The following is an 18,822-nucleotide window of genomic DNA, read 5'->3' as shown; positions in this document are numbered from 1 at the left end:
ATTGGGGGAAAACCCTAAATGTGTCTGTGGGTATAAATAGAGAATGGGTGTGGTGTAGAAAGGTATGCTTGGAATAGCCAGCATCCATGACTTTCATGTCCTGTTAATGTTTTTTTCTCTTTTCAATTTTGTGCTGTTTCATGCACTGTTCATGTTCTGTTAAGGTTTAATTTCAGTTGTTTTACTCTTAATATCCTGTTTTGTTCCTTGTGATGTTTGTTCCTTCATTTCAGTTGTGATGTTTGTTTCTTGTGATGTCTGTTAAGGTTAATTTCAGTTGTTTCATGTTCTGTTGATGTTTGTGTAATGTTAATGTTTAGTTCACTGCTGTTAGTTTAATGGAATGCTAGGTTAGAAACCTTTGAAGCACTGAATTGATTGAGTAATGGAAGAAATCAGTGCTCATAGCAAGCTGATTATCTTGCCATTCCATTTTTGTATGCTTAGAATGCATTGTGTTGATTGAGCATTGGGAGAAATTAGTGCTCATAGCAAGCTAATTCTCTTCCCATTCTATTTGTATGCCTGTATTCTTCCCTTGGCCTTGCATTGTCACCATTTCAGTTTCACCATCTCCCCTGCCCTTGGCTTAGGCCTTGGTTCACTTGCACTATTCTCTGATTGTTGTTGTTTAGTTCTTTGCTGTTTAGTCATTGTTTTGTTTAATTTTCTTCATTGCCTTGTTTTGCCCTGTTTACTTCCCTTGGCCTTGCATTGTCACCATGTTAGTTTCACCATCTTCCCTGCCTTAGGCTAATTGCCTTTGTGTCACTTTCACTTTGTTCCATTTTGTTTTGTTTTTGTTCACTGTTTTGTTGCTGTTTAGTTTTTAGTCTGTTTAATCTTTGCTGTTTTTGCCATTCTTTTGTTCTCTGGTTTGCTTCCATCTTTGGCCATTGGCCACTGTTTTTCTTCCTCCTCCCTACCCTGCTACTCAGTGCTTTGACCACTGCCTTGCAAACTGCTGTGCACTTGCCTCTGCCCTGCAGTGCTGCTGCTGCTTCCATTTTTGCCTTGTGCTGTGCACTGCTTCCCCTACTGCTGCATTGCACTGTTTTCTTCCCATGCACTGCACTGTGCACTTGCAGTGCTGCTGCTTTCCTTCCTCTTTGCTGCATTGCTTGTTCTGCTGCTTTCATTCCTCTTTGCAGTGCTGCTGCTGTGCAAGGCAGCAATTCTTGTTCTCCTTGTTCCTGCTGCATTCACTGCCTTGTGCTTCTGCTCCACTGCTGCTGCCTGTTCCCTGTCTGCTGATGCTCCAAAGCTCATAAGTTACAAAGCCCAAGTTCAATTCAGTGAAACCAAAGGCTAAAAGCCCAGGTTTAATCCCAAGGCCCATCCAACTGAGCCCAAAGCTCAGCTCATTCCAAAAAGCTAAGGCCCAATTCACTGTGAAAGCCCAGTGCCTTCAAGGCTAATTTCAGTTCACTGAGCCCAAGCCTAAGTTTAAAGCCAAAGCCCATTTACACTTCAAAGACCAACTGAGCCCAAGCTCAGTTCATTTCATTGTTAAAAACAAACCCATTAAGCCCAACAGTTCCAAAGGGTATTCAAAGCCCATTAGCAAATTTAGAACCCAAAATAGCTAGAAACTCCAAAACACACCCGATCTCTGTGGATCGACCCGTACTTGCACGAGCTACAACCGACGACCGTGCACTTGCGGTATTACTGTAGGCCCGCGTTTCATTACGCTTCATTTTATATACTTCTCCGGGCCTGCCAAGTTTTTGGCGCCGCTGCCGGGGACCATTTTGCATTTAAATAGAATATCTTTGAGGCCTATCAAGTTTTTGGCGCCGCTGCCGGGGATCATTTTTAGGACCTTTTAGAAGCCTACCATGCAACGCGACCGATAATACTGTTTCTGAGGATGTAATCTCGAGCTGGAGGTTCCATTGTGACATGTATGTAAACTTCGAGTTCAATGTTCCTTGGTTAGTTGAAGGTTTCTCTGAGGTTGGAAAGTTGCTGGTCGAAACAGTCGAAGGTCTTTCTGCGGATATGGTGAAGAAGCAGGAAGCGAAAGTCGAAAAATTGTCCAGGAAGCTGAAGTTGAAGAGGGCGGCTCTCCAAAGCACGAAGGAGGCTCTTGCTAAGAAGAGCAAGCCATTGTTGAAAAACATTCCTTGAATGCATTTCTGTCTTCTGAACTTCTTATTTTTAGATTTTTTTTTTTGAAGGCAAATGAAAAGCCTAGTTTATGGTTTTGATTTCCTGGATTTTTGGGTTGATAGACAAATGTTACCTTGAGGGTTTTTGATTATTCTTTTGGAATGTATTGTTTTGGGAATGATGTTGTCTTGATTACTATTTTATACAATCTCCGTTTCAAAAAAATAGCCTGGTTTCATGTACAAATATATGTGCAAAAGTTTAAGCCTAATAATTAGGTTTCATATCACGTAGAATTTAGTCAAGCCCACTCCTTGATGTGTTCTTAGTTCCGGATGACAATGAAAATTAACCTAAAGTATAGAAATAGTTTAGATTCTTTAGATAGTTGATGAGGGTGATGAAAATTTACCTAAAGTACGAGGGTAGTTCGTTAAAATTAGTAAAAAGAAATGATCAAAGCCTTAAAAATAACATAGATTTAGTTTCTTCTCAATCTCAAGTTGATTCCTAAACGTTTGTAAAATGAATTATCTCTCACTCTCAGAGTGAACTTCATACGGATTTTGAGTTTTCTTATATTTTGAATGAATATTGGTTTCTTATTTTTAAAATTGGTGGCATTTCCGTATATCTTAACAAGTGGAGTGAAAAATGTTTGATATTGATAAAGTTCGGAACGAAAAACCATCAAGATTTCAACTATAATCTCCCCTATACAAAGTTATACCAATGTTTCGGTCCAAACTGTCGTGGACCGAGAACTAAGATTGACTATTTTGCGGTGCACCCAACAATGCCAATTGGGGTGTACATCGAAAAACAGTGACGCATAAGTTTGCATTGTTGAGAGAGTCTCCCCTCCGAGCCAATTCTAATGGCCAACACACTATAAAAATCCAAATTCGCAATATTTAGCACGGTGAAAAATAAATTTTGTACACATTTTCGGTGAGTTCTCACGTAATATGTCAATCCTATATTTTGATTAATTTTGGTAGTATTGTGCGAAAAGAATTTTTTTTTTTGTTTAAGGCATGTAAGGAAATATCAATTCAAATTTTTAACATGCTGAGGTAGCATGGTCAGTTGAGCACTGATCATACGGCCGATATGAGAGATTATAATAGTGTTGTGGCCAAGTGGAGATGATGACTCTCTGAGATGGATTATAAATAGTATCGTATGTAAAATTATTTATCTGAAAACACAATATCAGACTTTTAATTTTTTTAGACAGTATGAAGAGTAGTCCCTAGACTACTTGTTAGATCCTTTATTTAGAAATAATGTTTAGGCAAAGGGTTGGAAGCCATGCCTTCCTTATAGGGGCCGTCACATAACTTGAAGGTTCTCCACAACATCAAATCTCAACTTTCAGGTATGGAACTAAATATCATCACAAAGACGAATATGGGAGATCCCGCGCTGGCTTGTCATACTGCTCCCAATTAAGGAAGAGTTTTCTTAGGCATATTTGGTATCAAATGTTGGAGTGAACGGAATCAGGCCGAGCTTGAAATTGTTTCTCACAAGAAAAATTCAAATAGTTGTTCTTTTAATACACAAACCTAAGTTTAAAGGTTTTTATATTCCTATCTGAAAATAGGAAATACAAGAGTGGATGAAACCACCCTACTTATGACCACCCTTTCATTTACAAGATCGATATGAAATGAGATTAAATCGAATCCAGACCAGTCTTGGATCCTACGAGATTTTCCACAGATTCTTGCACAATTTTTAGTTATTTTTACACAACTTATCATATTTAATTTAGTTGTTTCATATTATTTTCTAGTAAGGGATCCATTCTCATATCGCTTGTTTGTATTTTTGAATCTTCAACCTACAATAACATCAAGTCCTTTAATCTGCTATTATGATAAAGGATTGTCCAATCCTCATTTGACAGACCTCTGTCCAATCTTTTCTTCGTAAAGGAATTTTTATTTCTTTGATTACACCAAGTGTTTGGATAACCGAAAAACCCTAAGCCAGTTAGATTATATTCATTGACAATATTAAAGAATATATCTGCTTCAGTTTTATTAAAAGGGTGAACACTTTTCTTTTCTTCTTCATAAAAATCAATGTTTAAATCCCCTATAATTAGGCGCCATGCGCCATTTATGGTATTTCCATATTTATGATCAAATTCCATGAGTTAAGTTTGTGATTTCCAGTAGAAATCCCATAGAAACAAGTAATAGTTATATCTAGAAGTGACGGGGTCCCATAACTTGGCATATATTTTTTGTGGATGGGATTTTGGATAACAATATTCATATTGGTTTTCCAAGCTAATACCATACCACCAGCTCCTCCTCTTGAGGAGAGGATACCATCCAATAGTTATAATCACTTAGATGTGTTAGGATTTTATGCATATTTCTATCACGCTGACAAGTTTCTAAGGGAAATTCCTATCGCAATGTATATTTTTTTTTTTGTTGAGCCAAGTGGATGTCCAAACACGTTTCTCCACTATGGGAAAAGAAGCGGGCGGTTGATCATCAAGCGCCATGACGAAGTGAAGCTGCTGGCGTGTGAAGAAGAAACGCCGGCATGCGTGGTAAAACCGCTAGCGAGTGAACCAAGACCGCGAACGACTATTTTTAAATGGTCACCGGAACGGCTAGTTTCTACCTCCATAAATTCATCTCGAGTTTGATGATCTCACAAATTCACAACAATCTTTCATCCGGTCAATCTTTTCTTAATGTCAATTGCTTTCGATTTTCAACCATGAATTCTGGTTTTGGTTCTTCTGAGGAAGATATGGAGATGGATGAAATTTTGTATGGAGAAGAGGAATAAATGTGTATGGATTTTTTGCGTCAAATGGATGAAGATGCAATTCAAGATAGAAGGAGGCGAAATTTTCTGTTGCAATTACAAACCGGGATCATACCGAAGACTTTAAAGCCATATGAAGTTATGACTAGAAAATGGACATGGCGAGATCGACATGTTTACCACGACAAGATGATGCATGATTATTTTAATCATGATTATGTCTATTGCGATGAGGATTTTCAGCGACGATTCCGCACTTGACGCAAAATATTATTTCCGAACTTTGTCAGGTATAACCTTTATTAGTTATCAGTATGATGCATGACATGTACCTGCGGCCATCCATATACTATGTTATGGGGTACCAGCGGATTTCACATATGATTATATATGTATTGGAAAACAACCGCCTTTAGGTATCTCAAATTGTTTTTAAAAACAATAGTCGAGCATTTTGGTCCCACCTTTTTAAGAAAGCCTACTCAGGAAGATGTTCAAAGAATAACTGCAAAAAACATCCGCGAGGGGTTTTTCAAGAACGCTAGGTAGTCTTGACTGCATGCAATGGACATGGCATGCGTGTCCGGTTGAATGTGCAGGCAAATATAAGAGTCATTATCCAAAACCAACTGTAATTTTGGAAGCTTCAACTACTTATGATTGTTGGTTTTGGAATTCTTTTTTTGGACTCCCTGGTTCAAATAAAAATATCAACGTTTTGTATAAGTCACCATTATTTGAAGATCTTAAGCATGGGATCGCGCTGCACTGTAATTTCATCATCAATGGTCATGACTACACTCAGGGTTATTATCTAGCAGATGGAATCTATCCAGAATGATAAACTATGGCTCAAGCTTATAGTCGAATAGGTTTTGAACCGACAACTTCGAAGGATATGAAGTACTTTAACACCCAACAAATGAAATGCAGAAAGTATGTTAAAGGCACTTTTGGAATACTGAAAAGGAAGTTCTCCATCATAGCTGGGACAAAACGCTTTTTTGATCTTCAAGAAATGAACAAAGTTATGCTGACTTGCATCATTCTGCATAACATGGTCATTGAAGAAACCAGACGTAACCCAACCTGGACTAGTTTTCCAGATGAAAATTTGAGGCTGAATGTTGTGGTGCAGCATGGACGTCTGGCAAGAGAATATATACTTTCCACTTACAGAATCCAGAATTGGAGACTCTATGGAAAACTAATTAAGAGAAGATCTAACTAAGTACCTTTGGTCTTTAAAAGAAGCAACATACGATGAACGGGGCGAGGCAGAGGCAGATAGATGTTGTTTATTTTAAGCAATGTGTTATTTAATTAAAGTTGTTTGTTTTTAACTAAACGACTAAACTTATAATTAAAATTAAGGAAATTATATTAAAAGTAATTTTAACTCAACTATTATTTTCAAATTAAACTTAACTACTAAACAAGAATTAAAATCAGTTATCAAGAATTCTTCCGAGGCATCATCTTCGTCTTCTTCTACATTCTCATACTGGCTAGTTTGTTGAGGAAATTGCTGCTCCGACATATCCATTTGCTTATTCCATACAACAAGTTGTTGTGCATTCACTGTTGAAGTGTTCAAGGAGATCATATCTTGTTTATCTTAAGATCTCTATAGTATTGTTCTCGCGAAAGACGACTTTTTCGAAGTTGCTTTATTGCAATCCCACGGTCCCTGGTTCTATCTTCATATCGAATTCCTTGTGCTCAGCATAGTTGAACTCGTTTGAACCTCCTTATAATAATGATTGTTTAGCCGCGTCTCTCGCTGCTTTTCCAACTTTTTGATCCCCTCCTATTCTTCTCTTGACGTTGGTGTTAACATCTAGATTGTGTTGTTCCTGACTACTTGGAGACCCGGTATATGGAGATCCAGTTCCTTCTGGTGAAGAAGTAGGGCCACCATTATGAAAATCCTGCGAGATTGGACCATGTGGTGATTTTGCAGGCACTTGATTACCTTCCAACAAGTATGGATTAAACTTGTTAAGCACCCTCAAAATGGTGAAACAAGATTCATGTTGGAAACTCGTTCTGTGGGATCTTTGCCACTCTTCCCAACATCTTCGTTCCACTTTCGGTTCACCTTCACCATTTTTTTTGTTGCGACATATTTGCATCATCAAATTTACGTATTCACTAACGTATGCTGAAATTGTGTGATAATAATGAGACAACCCTTCGGCATCACGATTATTGATGTGTTTCTTCACAAATTTTTTGTAAAATCTTTCCGCAAAAGTATTTTTTTCTTGATAAATACCATTGATTTGATCTAATGTAAATAATACATAATTCCTACAAATTGACTCGTCTTCATCCATCGTATACTTGAAAACACGAATTCTTGTGTTTCTTGGTTGTGATTTTTGAGCATCTTATTGTGTTTATTGCTGTGATTGTTATTGTGTTTGTTGTTGTCGTGATGAGGATGCCATGTTTGTTGGAAATGAAATTTATAGAGATTTTTTCTGGCAGATTGAGTTGATATGAATAGTTGTGTTTGAAATAAAGGAAAAGTAAGTATTGAAATTGTATGAAATTGTGAAATTTTGAGGTAGATATGAAGAAGGTGTGAGTTTTAAGTTTGAAGATGAGGTGACTCTATAGGGAAACAAAAGGAATAACAGCCGTTGGATGAAGAAATTACGAAGTAACCGTTGGCGGTTTTGGTCCGCGCGCTCGAGGATTCACTTCAAACGCTCGCGTGTCAAAGAAAAACTGGCGGTTTTGGGTCACACGCCATCCTTTCTAGAACACACGCCAACGTGTTTGTTTAACCACCCGGTTTTCCATCAAGCATGCGTTTATTCTACTGCCTCACTTAACAAACCCTCAAATTTATTGGTTTGTCCATCCATTTTTTATGTTTGTTAAGTCCATAGTGGGAACAAAATGAACAAAGCTAAGAATTTGTTGAGTCCATATAAATTTCTCTAACAAACAAAAGGAATTAGGAACTTCCTTGTCTAAGAGTTCTTTTAGATGGGTTGGAGTAACTAGTGATCTTAGACCGTGATATGTTTTGGATCACGAGACAAATGTTACAGGAGGAGAGGGTAGATTTTCGGTCACTATGAAAATTTTCGTCTCCGTTGATTTGGTATTATGTACTCTGGGGGAGCCGAGACTAGCCGTTACTCTACCTCTCCTCAAAATCATCAAAACATTTCAAACCACTCATTTTTATCTGCAATTCAGTATTTTAGTTTCTGACATATATAGTCCATTAAAATCCACATGTTAATCTAAGCGTTAGACTTAGGGGTGTGCAATGGATGAACGGATGCGGATTAGGGGTCACCCGCATCCAATCCGTCAAAGTTGTGGATTTGAAAAATTCAACCTTGTCCGGCCCAATCACCTCCGGATTTGACATCCGCGGATTAGCGGGTGATGCGGACCGGATGCTGATTAACCGCATATTTAGTCTAAAAAAAGTAAAATAGAAAAAAGCATGTATTTAGCTATACACTTTTCTCCACTTTGTTGATTTTCCTATCCTTGTATTAACTTGAAGCCTTAAAGGTAGAAATGTGGAAGACAAAATGTCTTTACTTGAAGTATGTACGAGTTTATGTTATGGAACTATTTTGACGTTGATCAATGGAGAAATCTAGTTTTAGTAATATACGCTGCATATTTTTTTTCTTAAATTGCTCTTAGTTGGAAGAATAACTAGTTTTAGTAATCTACTTTGCGGATTTTGATATATCAAAGTAGCTCCCCTTGAAGTTTGAATAATGTTGAATAGTTATGTGTGCAGTACGTCTAGAGCCCGAAAATAAAATATGAAGAGTCGTTACTGATATTTGCCTACTTACACAGTGCATCACTTGTGTTGATAAAATCTGAAGAGTCTTCACTAATATTTCACTGCTTGCACAGTGCAACACTTGTGTGGCTGAAAGTTCATTGTCTTCCTTGCTAATTGCAATTGCGGAAGAAAAACATTTTTCTTGTGGTTAATGTTGGTGCGAGTGAATCCACGGATTTCAAAATCCAACCGCAACCAAACCTTTAAAAGTGCGGATTTCAAAATTTCACCCGTGTCCAACCCATAAATCTTACGGATTGAATTTACCCGTAATTTTGCAGACGGATACGAGTGAAATCCACGGGACTTCCTTCTCACCCCTAGTTAGACCCCTCATTTGAAGTTTCTAGTTCGGCAACCTTAAAAAAGCCCAACTTATAAAAGCTCATTCATGTCATATTCGTAAGCATAGCAATAGAAAGTATAACCATAAATTAAAAGATTAGGATACAAGAAGATTAGTAGATTAGGTAGTTGACATATACAATCATATTCTTGTTCTAACCCACTAGATAAACAAAAATTTATAATTACCTACCGTGACTTGTACGAATATGATGTTTACCTAAAGTTTTATCAATGACTTCTTGTGTATCATGACGCCAAACGATAATTTTATCCATGTGGTTTTGGCCTTTGGGGATAGTTCAATCAATCAATGCGACTCTTATTCAGTAAACAAAATGAACAAGGCTGAATTGGGACCCTGGAAAAATAATTGGGATCCCTAACTACAGGACAAAAAAGGTCATGAAATATAAATTGGGAACTATCCCTTATCCCCAACTTTTTTAAATGGCTAAACTACCCCAAATCATTAGTGGTAATTAAGTTAATTAATTGTTAATTAGTTTAATTAGATTAAAATCATATTTAGGGATAAAATTTTGATAAAAGAAAAATTGTGTTTTTGTGTTGTGGAGAGGAAGAAGTCGAGTTTTTGGAGGATTCCAGTAGAGGAATCATATTGCTCAAAATGAAGGAACCAATCCTCAAAATGAAGAACCCGAAGCTCAAAACAATCATGTAAACTTCCTATACTCTTCAAATTGTATGAATGATGCCCCAAGTGGCCGATTCATGTACACTATGCAACTACTCAGAGTGAGGGTCGTTAAGTCGAGAGGGTAATAAACGAAAGACTCTAAGGAGTCGTCAATTACTTGACACAACCTTTGACGACTCAAACCTGCAACTTTTGCAGGTTATGAGAAATCGTCAACCAAGTGTGATATAATTGACGACTCCAACTAGTTAGGTCATATAGAGTCGTTAACTTAATATGTTTAGAACCCAACGACTCTAAAACTTTTTACTCTCTGAAGATGTTACTCTTAGGATCGTTAATTAGGCATTCCTATATACTGACGACCCTAGCGATCCATTTCATAGATCAAGGGTCAGCAAGCAAAATTTATAAAACCAAACGACCATTCAACATCGTTAACGACTTCACATGACGACCCTTCAACATAGTTAACGACTACAACCATTTGACATGACGACTTTTCCTATTTTTTGAACAGGGAACAAATTTTGTATCATATAGAGTCGTTAGCGATTTAGAAATCCCTAGACGACACTATTCTAGGGCAGAAAACCAGGTTTAGGGTCGTTATCTACTACATCCTAATGATTAACGATTTTTTATCAATTCAACATGCATATCAAAAATCGTTAAGCAATAAAAAACCGTGGTTAACGACCCTGGAACTGTAACTGCAATTTTGCAGTTGAAAACCTAGTTTTTTTTAGTTCACTTACGACGATGAATCGGTGAGAATTTTTTTTTCTCAGAAGTCGTTAAAGGAATGGGAAACAGTGGGAGAGAGGGAGCGGAGGAGAAGAAGTTATTAGAGAAGGGTAAAATAGTTATTTCACCATCATTTTGGAATCCCCATATATCTTTTGGTGTGGGTATAAAATGTGTCCTGGCCTCCAATTCAGTCTTGAAAATGAAATCTAAGAGGTTGTCTCGTAGTCGAGATATGATAAGACACTATTTATGTCTTGTACATTTAGTAATTGTGCCTTTGCATTCTGGAATTTTATCAAAACTTGAATAGTCCGTTTGGACGAATGTCATCTCCTACTGATTGGGCAACAAATGTGAAAACTTTTTAAACATTTTGTATCACCTGATCTGATACGACTTTCGTGAATGCGATGTGTTACGAATTCTTTCCAAATGTGCATTTACATAAATGCACGTTACAGTACGTCAATTCGAACGCGTAGCTGGTTGAAATGTTCTTGTTCCCAATTCAATAGCACATTCGGGGCGGGGGACCAAAACATTTACAAAATGAATAAATAAATTCAAAAAACTATTTAAAACCAGATATTGAGAATTTGGCAAATCCGAAATTGTATAGAATTTGAAAGGACTCAGTATGGGATTTTATTCCGTGCCTGTGTGGAATTTTAGATCCAACTCTGTTTTTCAAATTTTATATTGGAGATTTGGGGGGAATAACGATAACTTTACGACTCGCACGAGGCATGTCCCCCTCCCCACAACCACTAGTTTGTTGTGCAACTGGTCAGAGCTCAAAGACTCAAAGTCAATCTCCATGTGGTTTTCATGGTTATTAATAATTGTTATGGATACCAGTGTATCGTGGGGATATCAGATTCCATATAAAATAAAATAAGTTTTAGTTAACTTTTTTTCTTTATGATAAATCTCGTAAAATTTCATTCATGATACGATAAATATCATATCGATTTCAAAAACATCAAAATGAAAAGTTAAATTACAGTTAAAATATACTAACAAAGAGTAATCCGAATTAAGTAGATATTGTCTTCGCGATAACATTCTTTTTCAGCATCTTCCGTGCCTAAATAAATGGTAACTTTCACAGTTCCACAAATGCAAAGTTCATGCATCTTGTTCAAGTGTGCTTTTGCATAATTGCACGCAGCTGCGCGTCAATCCGAAGCCGCAACTGTTGAGACGTTCTTGCACATACTCCGGACATGGGAGCGCAAAAGAAGAGCGTCTTCTTGCATGGCTGGGCCACCGGACAAGAATTTGGGATGAATGGGTACGAGATTTTTTAACTTATTTATTTGTTTAGATCCAATCCAACTTTTGATTTTCAAATTTCAAATTGGAGGGAACAACAAAACCTTTTTATCCACATGATCTTTTACATCATGGGACATGGAGCATGGGGCATGAGCCCCCACAAGATTTGAAAACATCTTTTTTTTTTCAAAAAAAAAAAAAAAACTTTTGGGGAGATGTCTAGTTTTGGCACAACGACTAATCTCCTTGTCATCACAACCTCCAGTTTGTTTCTTGGGCTTTTTTGTATAAAATAACCGTACTTTTCATGTTACACTAAAAAAATGTCCCCGCTTTTAGAAATTTGTTAAAGTACCCCGTTTTATTTAAAAGTTAAATTCCATCCAGTTATGTGTCAGGTGGCAGTTATCTTTCAAATTAAAAGTCTTATTTACCCTTGAACTACATCTTCTTGCTGGGGAGGGTAAATGATTCGACGATCCTGAAAACGATGCAACAACCCAGAACCGGGCTCTACGAACCTGAAAGTGTTGTCATGATCTTGAACCGGGCTTGACGAACCTAAAAAATGTCGTAGAAGGTCGATTTTCTTCCCACCAAAAACCCCAAAACACTTAAAATGATGAACCTTTTTGGGAAATGATGTAATGAACCTGAAAGCGGTGTAAATCTGACAATTGACTGTTAAAATCGGACTTTGTTGCAGAGCTGGAAATTTCTTTAACAGTTTATTTAGAACCAAATCTCAATATGTTTTTTCACGAGGATAAATTCAACGTTTCTCTCGACGAAAACAAAATAATTATTCGACGTATTACCTATCGATTTATAGCTAAATATAATAAGTAACTTTCATAATTTTAACTTTATTTTTTTCTCTTTGAATTTTCATAGTTTGAAATTTTTAATAAATAATTAGAATTTTCAATTTCTTTTTTAATTTCCAGATTTGGAGACAAATAATACGTCATAAGGGTACATATGGACAACACCAAATGAGATTAGGTGCATTTCCATTTTTGAACTTATATATATTTTTATTATTCGTTACAAGCAACCAAAGGCATCTTCCTAAGACAACTAAGCACAAGAGATTAGAATTAGAAGAAGAGAGACAAAAAATTTATTTCTCCCAACCCCTCCATTATTTTCTTTCCTTCTTTCTTATGATTTCTTTACCGAGAGAGAAAGGGTGATGATGATAAGATAATCAACAACAACAAGAAGAAAAACCCATTTCTCTGGTGTTTTTCTTTTCTGAAATAATCCATTTCAGATTCTGGGTTTTCCTTCTCTCTGTTTCTTGGTAATAACGATGAAATTGAAGCAGTAATCAAAGGGGTTTTTGGAGTCTTGGTACAGGAAGTTGAATCTCAGTTACAGGTAAGAAATGGGTTCCTTTTGAATTTTGAAATTATTTGTGAAATTGATTGAGTTTTTTTTGTTATTAGGGTTTGTGTGGGTACTCTGTTTTTGTATAAGATTTGGGGATTTTTACTTAGAAATGTCAATGTATGAGTTAATCTCGTAAATGAACAGAAACCCATGAATGATTTTTAGTTATTAAGCTAAGTTTTGTGTGGAATTTTGATTTGGATTTGCATTTTGATAGATGATGTTGGCGAAAACTGAATCTGGGGGGAAGAAAAATAGTAGTAGTAGTAGTGATAAGAGATTGTTGCATGATATAGAAGCAATAAGTCAAGCACTGTATCTGAACAAAAGCCCTTCAAAGGGAGGTTCTGTGCCTGCATCTGATAATAATCGATCGAAATCTGCGGGAAAAGCACGTTATCCAGACACAAAGTTGAAGTCAAGAACTGTCAAGGAGGATAAGAAACCATCTATATGGAATTGGAAGCCATTGAAAGCTTTAGCGCCTAACCGAAGTCGAAGATTCAATTGTTGTTTTTCACTTGAAGTGCATGCAATCGAAGGTTTGTCGCTGAATTTCGATGATACGAGCCTTTGTGTGCATTGGAAAAGGAGAGATGAAACTACACAGACGTCTCCTTCTAAAGTTGTACTTGGAGTAGCTAAATTTGAAGAGACTTTACTGCATAGATGTTTTGTTAATGGTAGTGCCAGTGGGCCGAATCATTCTGCAAAATTTGATGCGAAGCATTCAATGTTGTTTGTATCGATGGTTGGTTATCCTGCTCTTGATTTAGGGAAACATCAGATTGATCTCACTAGGCTGTTGCCGCTTAACTTGGAGGAGTTAGAGGAAGAGAAGAGCTCAGGGAAGTGGACGACTAGTTATAAATTATCTGGTAAAGGTAAAGGTGCTAGTTTAAATGTTAGTTTTGGGTATATGATAGTCGGGGATGATCATGTTGAATCACGTGGGAATAGGAATCCTCCTCCTGTGGCGTTGAACTCAAAGCAGAATCGACTGAGTACTACCAGAAGTGTGAAGGGGTTCGGTATTCGCGATGGTGAAAAGGTACTTGTCCGTGCTGGAAGTCTTCCAACAACACCTAATGAGCAATCTCATCGCTCGTCACAATCCGTAGAAGATGTTAAGATACTTCATGAGGTTTTGCCAAGTTCAAGGCAAGGCCTCTCAACTTCAGTCTCATTACCTTGTTCAGAATCTGATGAAGGGACGGTGACTGCAGCTTTGGAGGATTCTAAGACTGAGCCCGAGGTTTTCGCTGAACAAAATGATCTTCTTAAACCAAACTCACATCCTTTGTATGAGTGCATGAAGGGATGTTCTGGAGACGAATGCGAAATTCCTGAGTTTACTGTGATCGAGCATGGGATTGAAATGTGTGAGAAGGAAGAAGTGAAGCTGGAAGAAGGTACTGTAGATCTCGATGATGGTACTGGAGTAAAATCAAGTAAGGAGAATGATAACATCAGTACAGACGATGGGATAACACTAGGAAAGGATATGAGTAATATTCCCCCAAGTGATGATTATGCTAGTGACAAAGAAGAATATTTTCTGGATAATATCAGTTCCAAGGAGAATAACATCGTAACCAAAGAATCTATAATGGAGGAGCTGGACTCCGCTTTTCAAAGCCTGTCGATGTTTACATCAGAAGGGTTCGAGTCTCCCCAATCTAAAGGTGATTTTCTAGAGGAAGCAAATTACATGGAGTATAAATCAACTTATAAAACAAGTAGGTCAGGAAAATCCCTTAGTTTTGATGATGCTTCTTCAGATACTGTTGCTAGTGAGTTCTTAGCTATGCTTGGGATAGAACATAGTCCATTTGGGGTAAGTTCAGAAAGTGAACCTGATTCACCCAGGGAGCGTTTATTGAGGCAGTTTGAAAAGGAAGCTTTATCTGGTGGTTTATTCGATTTTGATATGGGGAAAGGGGAAGAGGCAGAATTTGGTTACAGTGTTCCTACTGAATCTGGATTTGGGGACTCATCTTTAGATTTTGAATTGCCACCAGTTGTGCAGCCTACTGAAGCAGGACATCATGGGAATAAAACTAGCGCTAAAATGTTGGAAGATTTGGAGACAGAGGCTTTGATGCGTGAATGGGGATTGAATGAGAAGTCTTTCCAGCATTCTCCACCTAATAGTGCTGGTGGATTTGGAAGTCCAATTCATCTACCTCCAGAAGATTTTGCACTGCCTCCTCTTGCTGAAGGTTTGGGCCCATTTGTACAGACAAAAGATGGAGGATTCTTGCGGTCTATGAATCCATCACTTTTTAAAAACACTAAGAATGTCGGAAATTTGATTATGCAGGTTTCTAGTCCTGTTGTAGTTCCCGCACAGATGGGTTCTGGTATAATGGATATATTACAGGGGTTGGCATCAATTGGAATCGAGAAGCTCTCAATGCAAGCTAATAAGTTGATGCCCTTGGAAGATATTACAGGGAAGACAATGCAACAAATATCATGGGAAGCCGCTCCCTGCCTTGAAGCAGCCGAGAGGTTTGTCATTTCGCTTCAGGATATATATATCATATGTACTATTGTTTTCTCTTCCTTTTCTGTCCAACTGGGTTTGACTTAAAATTGATCCGTTCTTTTATTTCTTGATGCCGTGTCACAGTCAGGTTTTGATGCATCATGAACCAAGTTTAGGGCTAGATGCCCCTGGAAAGAAAAGGAGAAAAGCTAAAGGTGGTTCCTCTGGTCACAGGTCTAGTAATTCGATTATGAAAGAATCAGGTTCGGAGTATGTAAATTTGGAAGACCTTGCACCATTAGCGATGGATAAGATCGAGGCACTCTCAATAGAAGGGTTGAGAATACAATCTGGGATGTCAGATGAAGAAGCACCATCAAATATCAGTCCTCAAGCAATAGGCGAAATTTCTGCACTCGCAGGAAAGAGAGCTAACATAGATGGTTCTCTTGGTTTAGAAGGAGCTGGAGGATTACAGCTGTTGGATATTAAAGATGGTGACAATGATGTTGATGGGGTGATGGGTCTTTCAATAACTCTTGATGAATGGATGAAGCTGGATTCTGGAATGATCCGTGATGAAGACGATCAAATCAGTGAGCGAACCTCCAAGATCCTTGCTGCTCATCATGCTTCCTCCACAGAACTGTTTAATGGAGGGGGTAGAGGAGACAAGAAGAAGGGCAAAGGTAAGAAGTGTGGTTTATTAGGTAACAACTTCACCGTAGGATTAATGGTACAACTTCGAGACCCCTTGCGCAATTACGAACCTGTTGGAACCCCAATGCTCGCTCTGATTCAGGTGGAGAGGGTGTTTGTACCTCCCAAACCCAGATTGTATGTCACAGTCTCAGAAAATCCGAAGAATGAAGATGACGATGACGAGACTGCAACAATAGTAGAGGTTTTGAAGGATGTCAAGAAAGGCGAGAACAAAGAGGTTGAAGAAGAAGTTATCCCTCAGTTCAAAATCACAGAAGTTCATGTTGCTGGTTTGAAAACCGACCCTGGCAAGAAAAAGCCTTGGGGATCTAAGTCGCAACAACAATCTGGATCCCGCTGGCTGCTTGCTAGTGGAATGGGAAAGAGCAATAAGAACCCACTTATGAAGTCAAAAGTTGTTGCAAAATCATCAGCACCTCAAGTGACAACAGCGGCAACAGTCCAACCTGGTGATACATTGTGGAGTATCTCTTCTAGAGTTCATGGCGATGGTTCAAAATGGAAAGACTTGGCGAAGCTCAACCCTCATATACGGAATCCTAATGTCATATTCCCTAATGAAACTATCAGATTGCGGTGAGTTGAGTATCTCCAGGAAGCAGGTGTACTTATTCAATTACAGTCAAAACTTATAATGTTCATTAGTCGACAATCAATAACAACGCTGGTGAAAGGTAAAACTCGTTTTTACTTTTGTATATTGAACATGTGTAGGCAGTAATTAGAAAGTTGATGCAGCATCTCCTTAGCTTGTAATATCCTTTTCTTTGTGAATGAAAAAGCTTGTTGAATTGGATCTTCTTGTTCTCATGTCTTTCTAACAGCTTGTTACCCATGTTGCTGCAAATTTTATTTTTGGTTCAATTTTTTACTTTTTTGGCTTCTCTATCTCCATTTTAATTTGATAATAGAGTTTGTCTCACTTGGTGGAATCTTTTGGTGTAGCTGAAAATTAGTTCAAGTCAGGTCTAAGAAAGTCAACCAAGGTCAACGCCTAGTCGGGTACCCGGATATAGATTCTTAATCGGTGTTTAACTTTTGTTCAATCTTTACCAACAACTTATATTAGAATAAAAAAGCATCCATTGTTAGGTGGAAATCGTACCTGGTAAATCGGTCACTCAGTCCAAATTAGTTTCCGGGTGCCTCAGACACAAGGTAAAAATGTTTCCAGGAATCTAGGCTAATCCAATTCCAATCACTTGGATCTATATTGTCTGGATGCTAAAAAGATGACTAGAAGATAAAGATTAATTAAAAACAAGAATCTCTGCCCGTGCCATTACGGCACGGGTTAAGCCCTAGTGTGGTTACATTAACAGAAGAATGAGAATTATGACATGAAAGAGCAAGCCGAACTCCAGTCATTGGGTTGGACAAAAGATGTTATTGTTGCTTCATATAGCATACCGTTAGCATTTATGAAGAATGGTGGTGTCTTGGGCTACAGTTGTACCTAGGGCTGCGCAGGAACCGTCCCGTCCCATGAAACCGTACCGGAACCGAAGGTACCGTACCGGTACCGTCCCGGAACCGTTGTCATATGGGACAGGTACAAATAACAAAAACTGGTACCGGGCCTAGAGTAGGTACAAGTAACGGTCCTAGGCTATTCCCGTCCCGTCCCGTAGTACCGGGAATCTTTATCCGTTGATATTAGGGATTAATTCCAGCCGTTGATAGTAGGGGTTATACCCTATCCATCGTATTCTCTCCCCCATTCTCCTCATTTCCTTCTTCTTCTTCTTCTTCCCTCTTTCAGGCTCCTCTCCACTCAAAGAAGAGAAATACGTATACGTCCACCATCGTCCACCATATTCTAATCGTTATCACCAGATTTACCACCAACTTCTCAGCCACCATCTTCTAGTCGTCGTCACCAGATAAACCCTAAAGGTGGCCTTCTCAGGATTTGATATTTGTAATCCTAATAATAGTTAGGGTTTTTGAAAACTAATTAGTTTTTGTCAATTTCTATTTAATTTTGTATATTTCTTTAGATTACTGATCGTTCAGGGTTCATAAATTCATATGGGATGATTGTTTGGTCAATAACAAACAACAACAGGTAAAGATTAATATTGAATTTATTGATGCATGACACATGTCCTGATTTGTTCTGTTGATGAATCTAATTTTTGATTTTAGGGTTTTGATGCATCTGAGCTGAATCAATTTATGTTTGATTTTGTTTGTTATTTTGAGTGATGGGTTTTCTGATTTTTTCAATAACATGAGTGTGATTGGTTTCACTGTGACAGAAATGAAGAAAAGGGGATCTCTCATGTTGAAATCAAGGGTTCAGCTTGTGGTGTTAGATCAAGTGCAGGGGAGTGATATGGCAGGTGAATGGAGATATTGGTCTATTGGTGGCGGTTGCAAAGCTAGAGCGATATCTGTGTTGTCGTTGCTGAGGGTTTGAGAAGAAGATTA

General features: G+C 37.9%; 1 protein-coding gene across 1 annotated transcript; it reads left to right on the top strand.

Annotated features, from left to right (window-relative positions):
• Nucleotides 1-12,852: 12,852 nt before the first annotated feature.
• Nucleotides 12,853-17,199, top strand: LOC113294655 (protein PLASTID MOVEMENT IMPAIRED 1-RELATED 1-like). Its single transcript, XM_026543040.1, has 3 exons — nucleotides 12,853-13,163; nucleotides 13,393-15,689; nucleotides 15,811-17,199. Exons 2-3 carry the CDS (start codon nucleotides 13,393-13,395, stop codon nucleotides 16,967-16,969), a joined length of 3,456 nt encoding a protein of 1,151 aa, XP_026398825.1. The 5' UTR covers nucleotides 12,853-13,163; the 3' UTR covers nucleotides 16,970-17,199.
• Nucleotides 17,200-18,822: the final 1,623 nt, after the last annotated feature.

This window comes from Papaver somniferum, chromosome 7 (assembly GCF_003573695.1).
Source record: "Papaver somniferum cultivar HN1 chromosome 7, ASM357369v1, whole genome shotgun sequence".
In the NCBI taxonomy this organism is placed as follows: Eukaryota; Viridiplantae; Streptophyta; class Magnoliopsida; order Ranunculales; family Papaveraceae; genus Papaver; species Papaver somniferum.
This window is presented reverse-complemented; position numbering and strand designations above follow the sequence as displayed.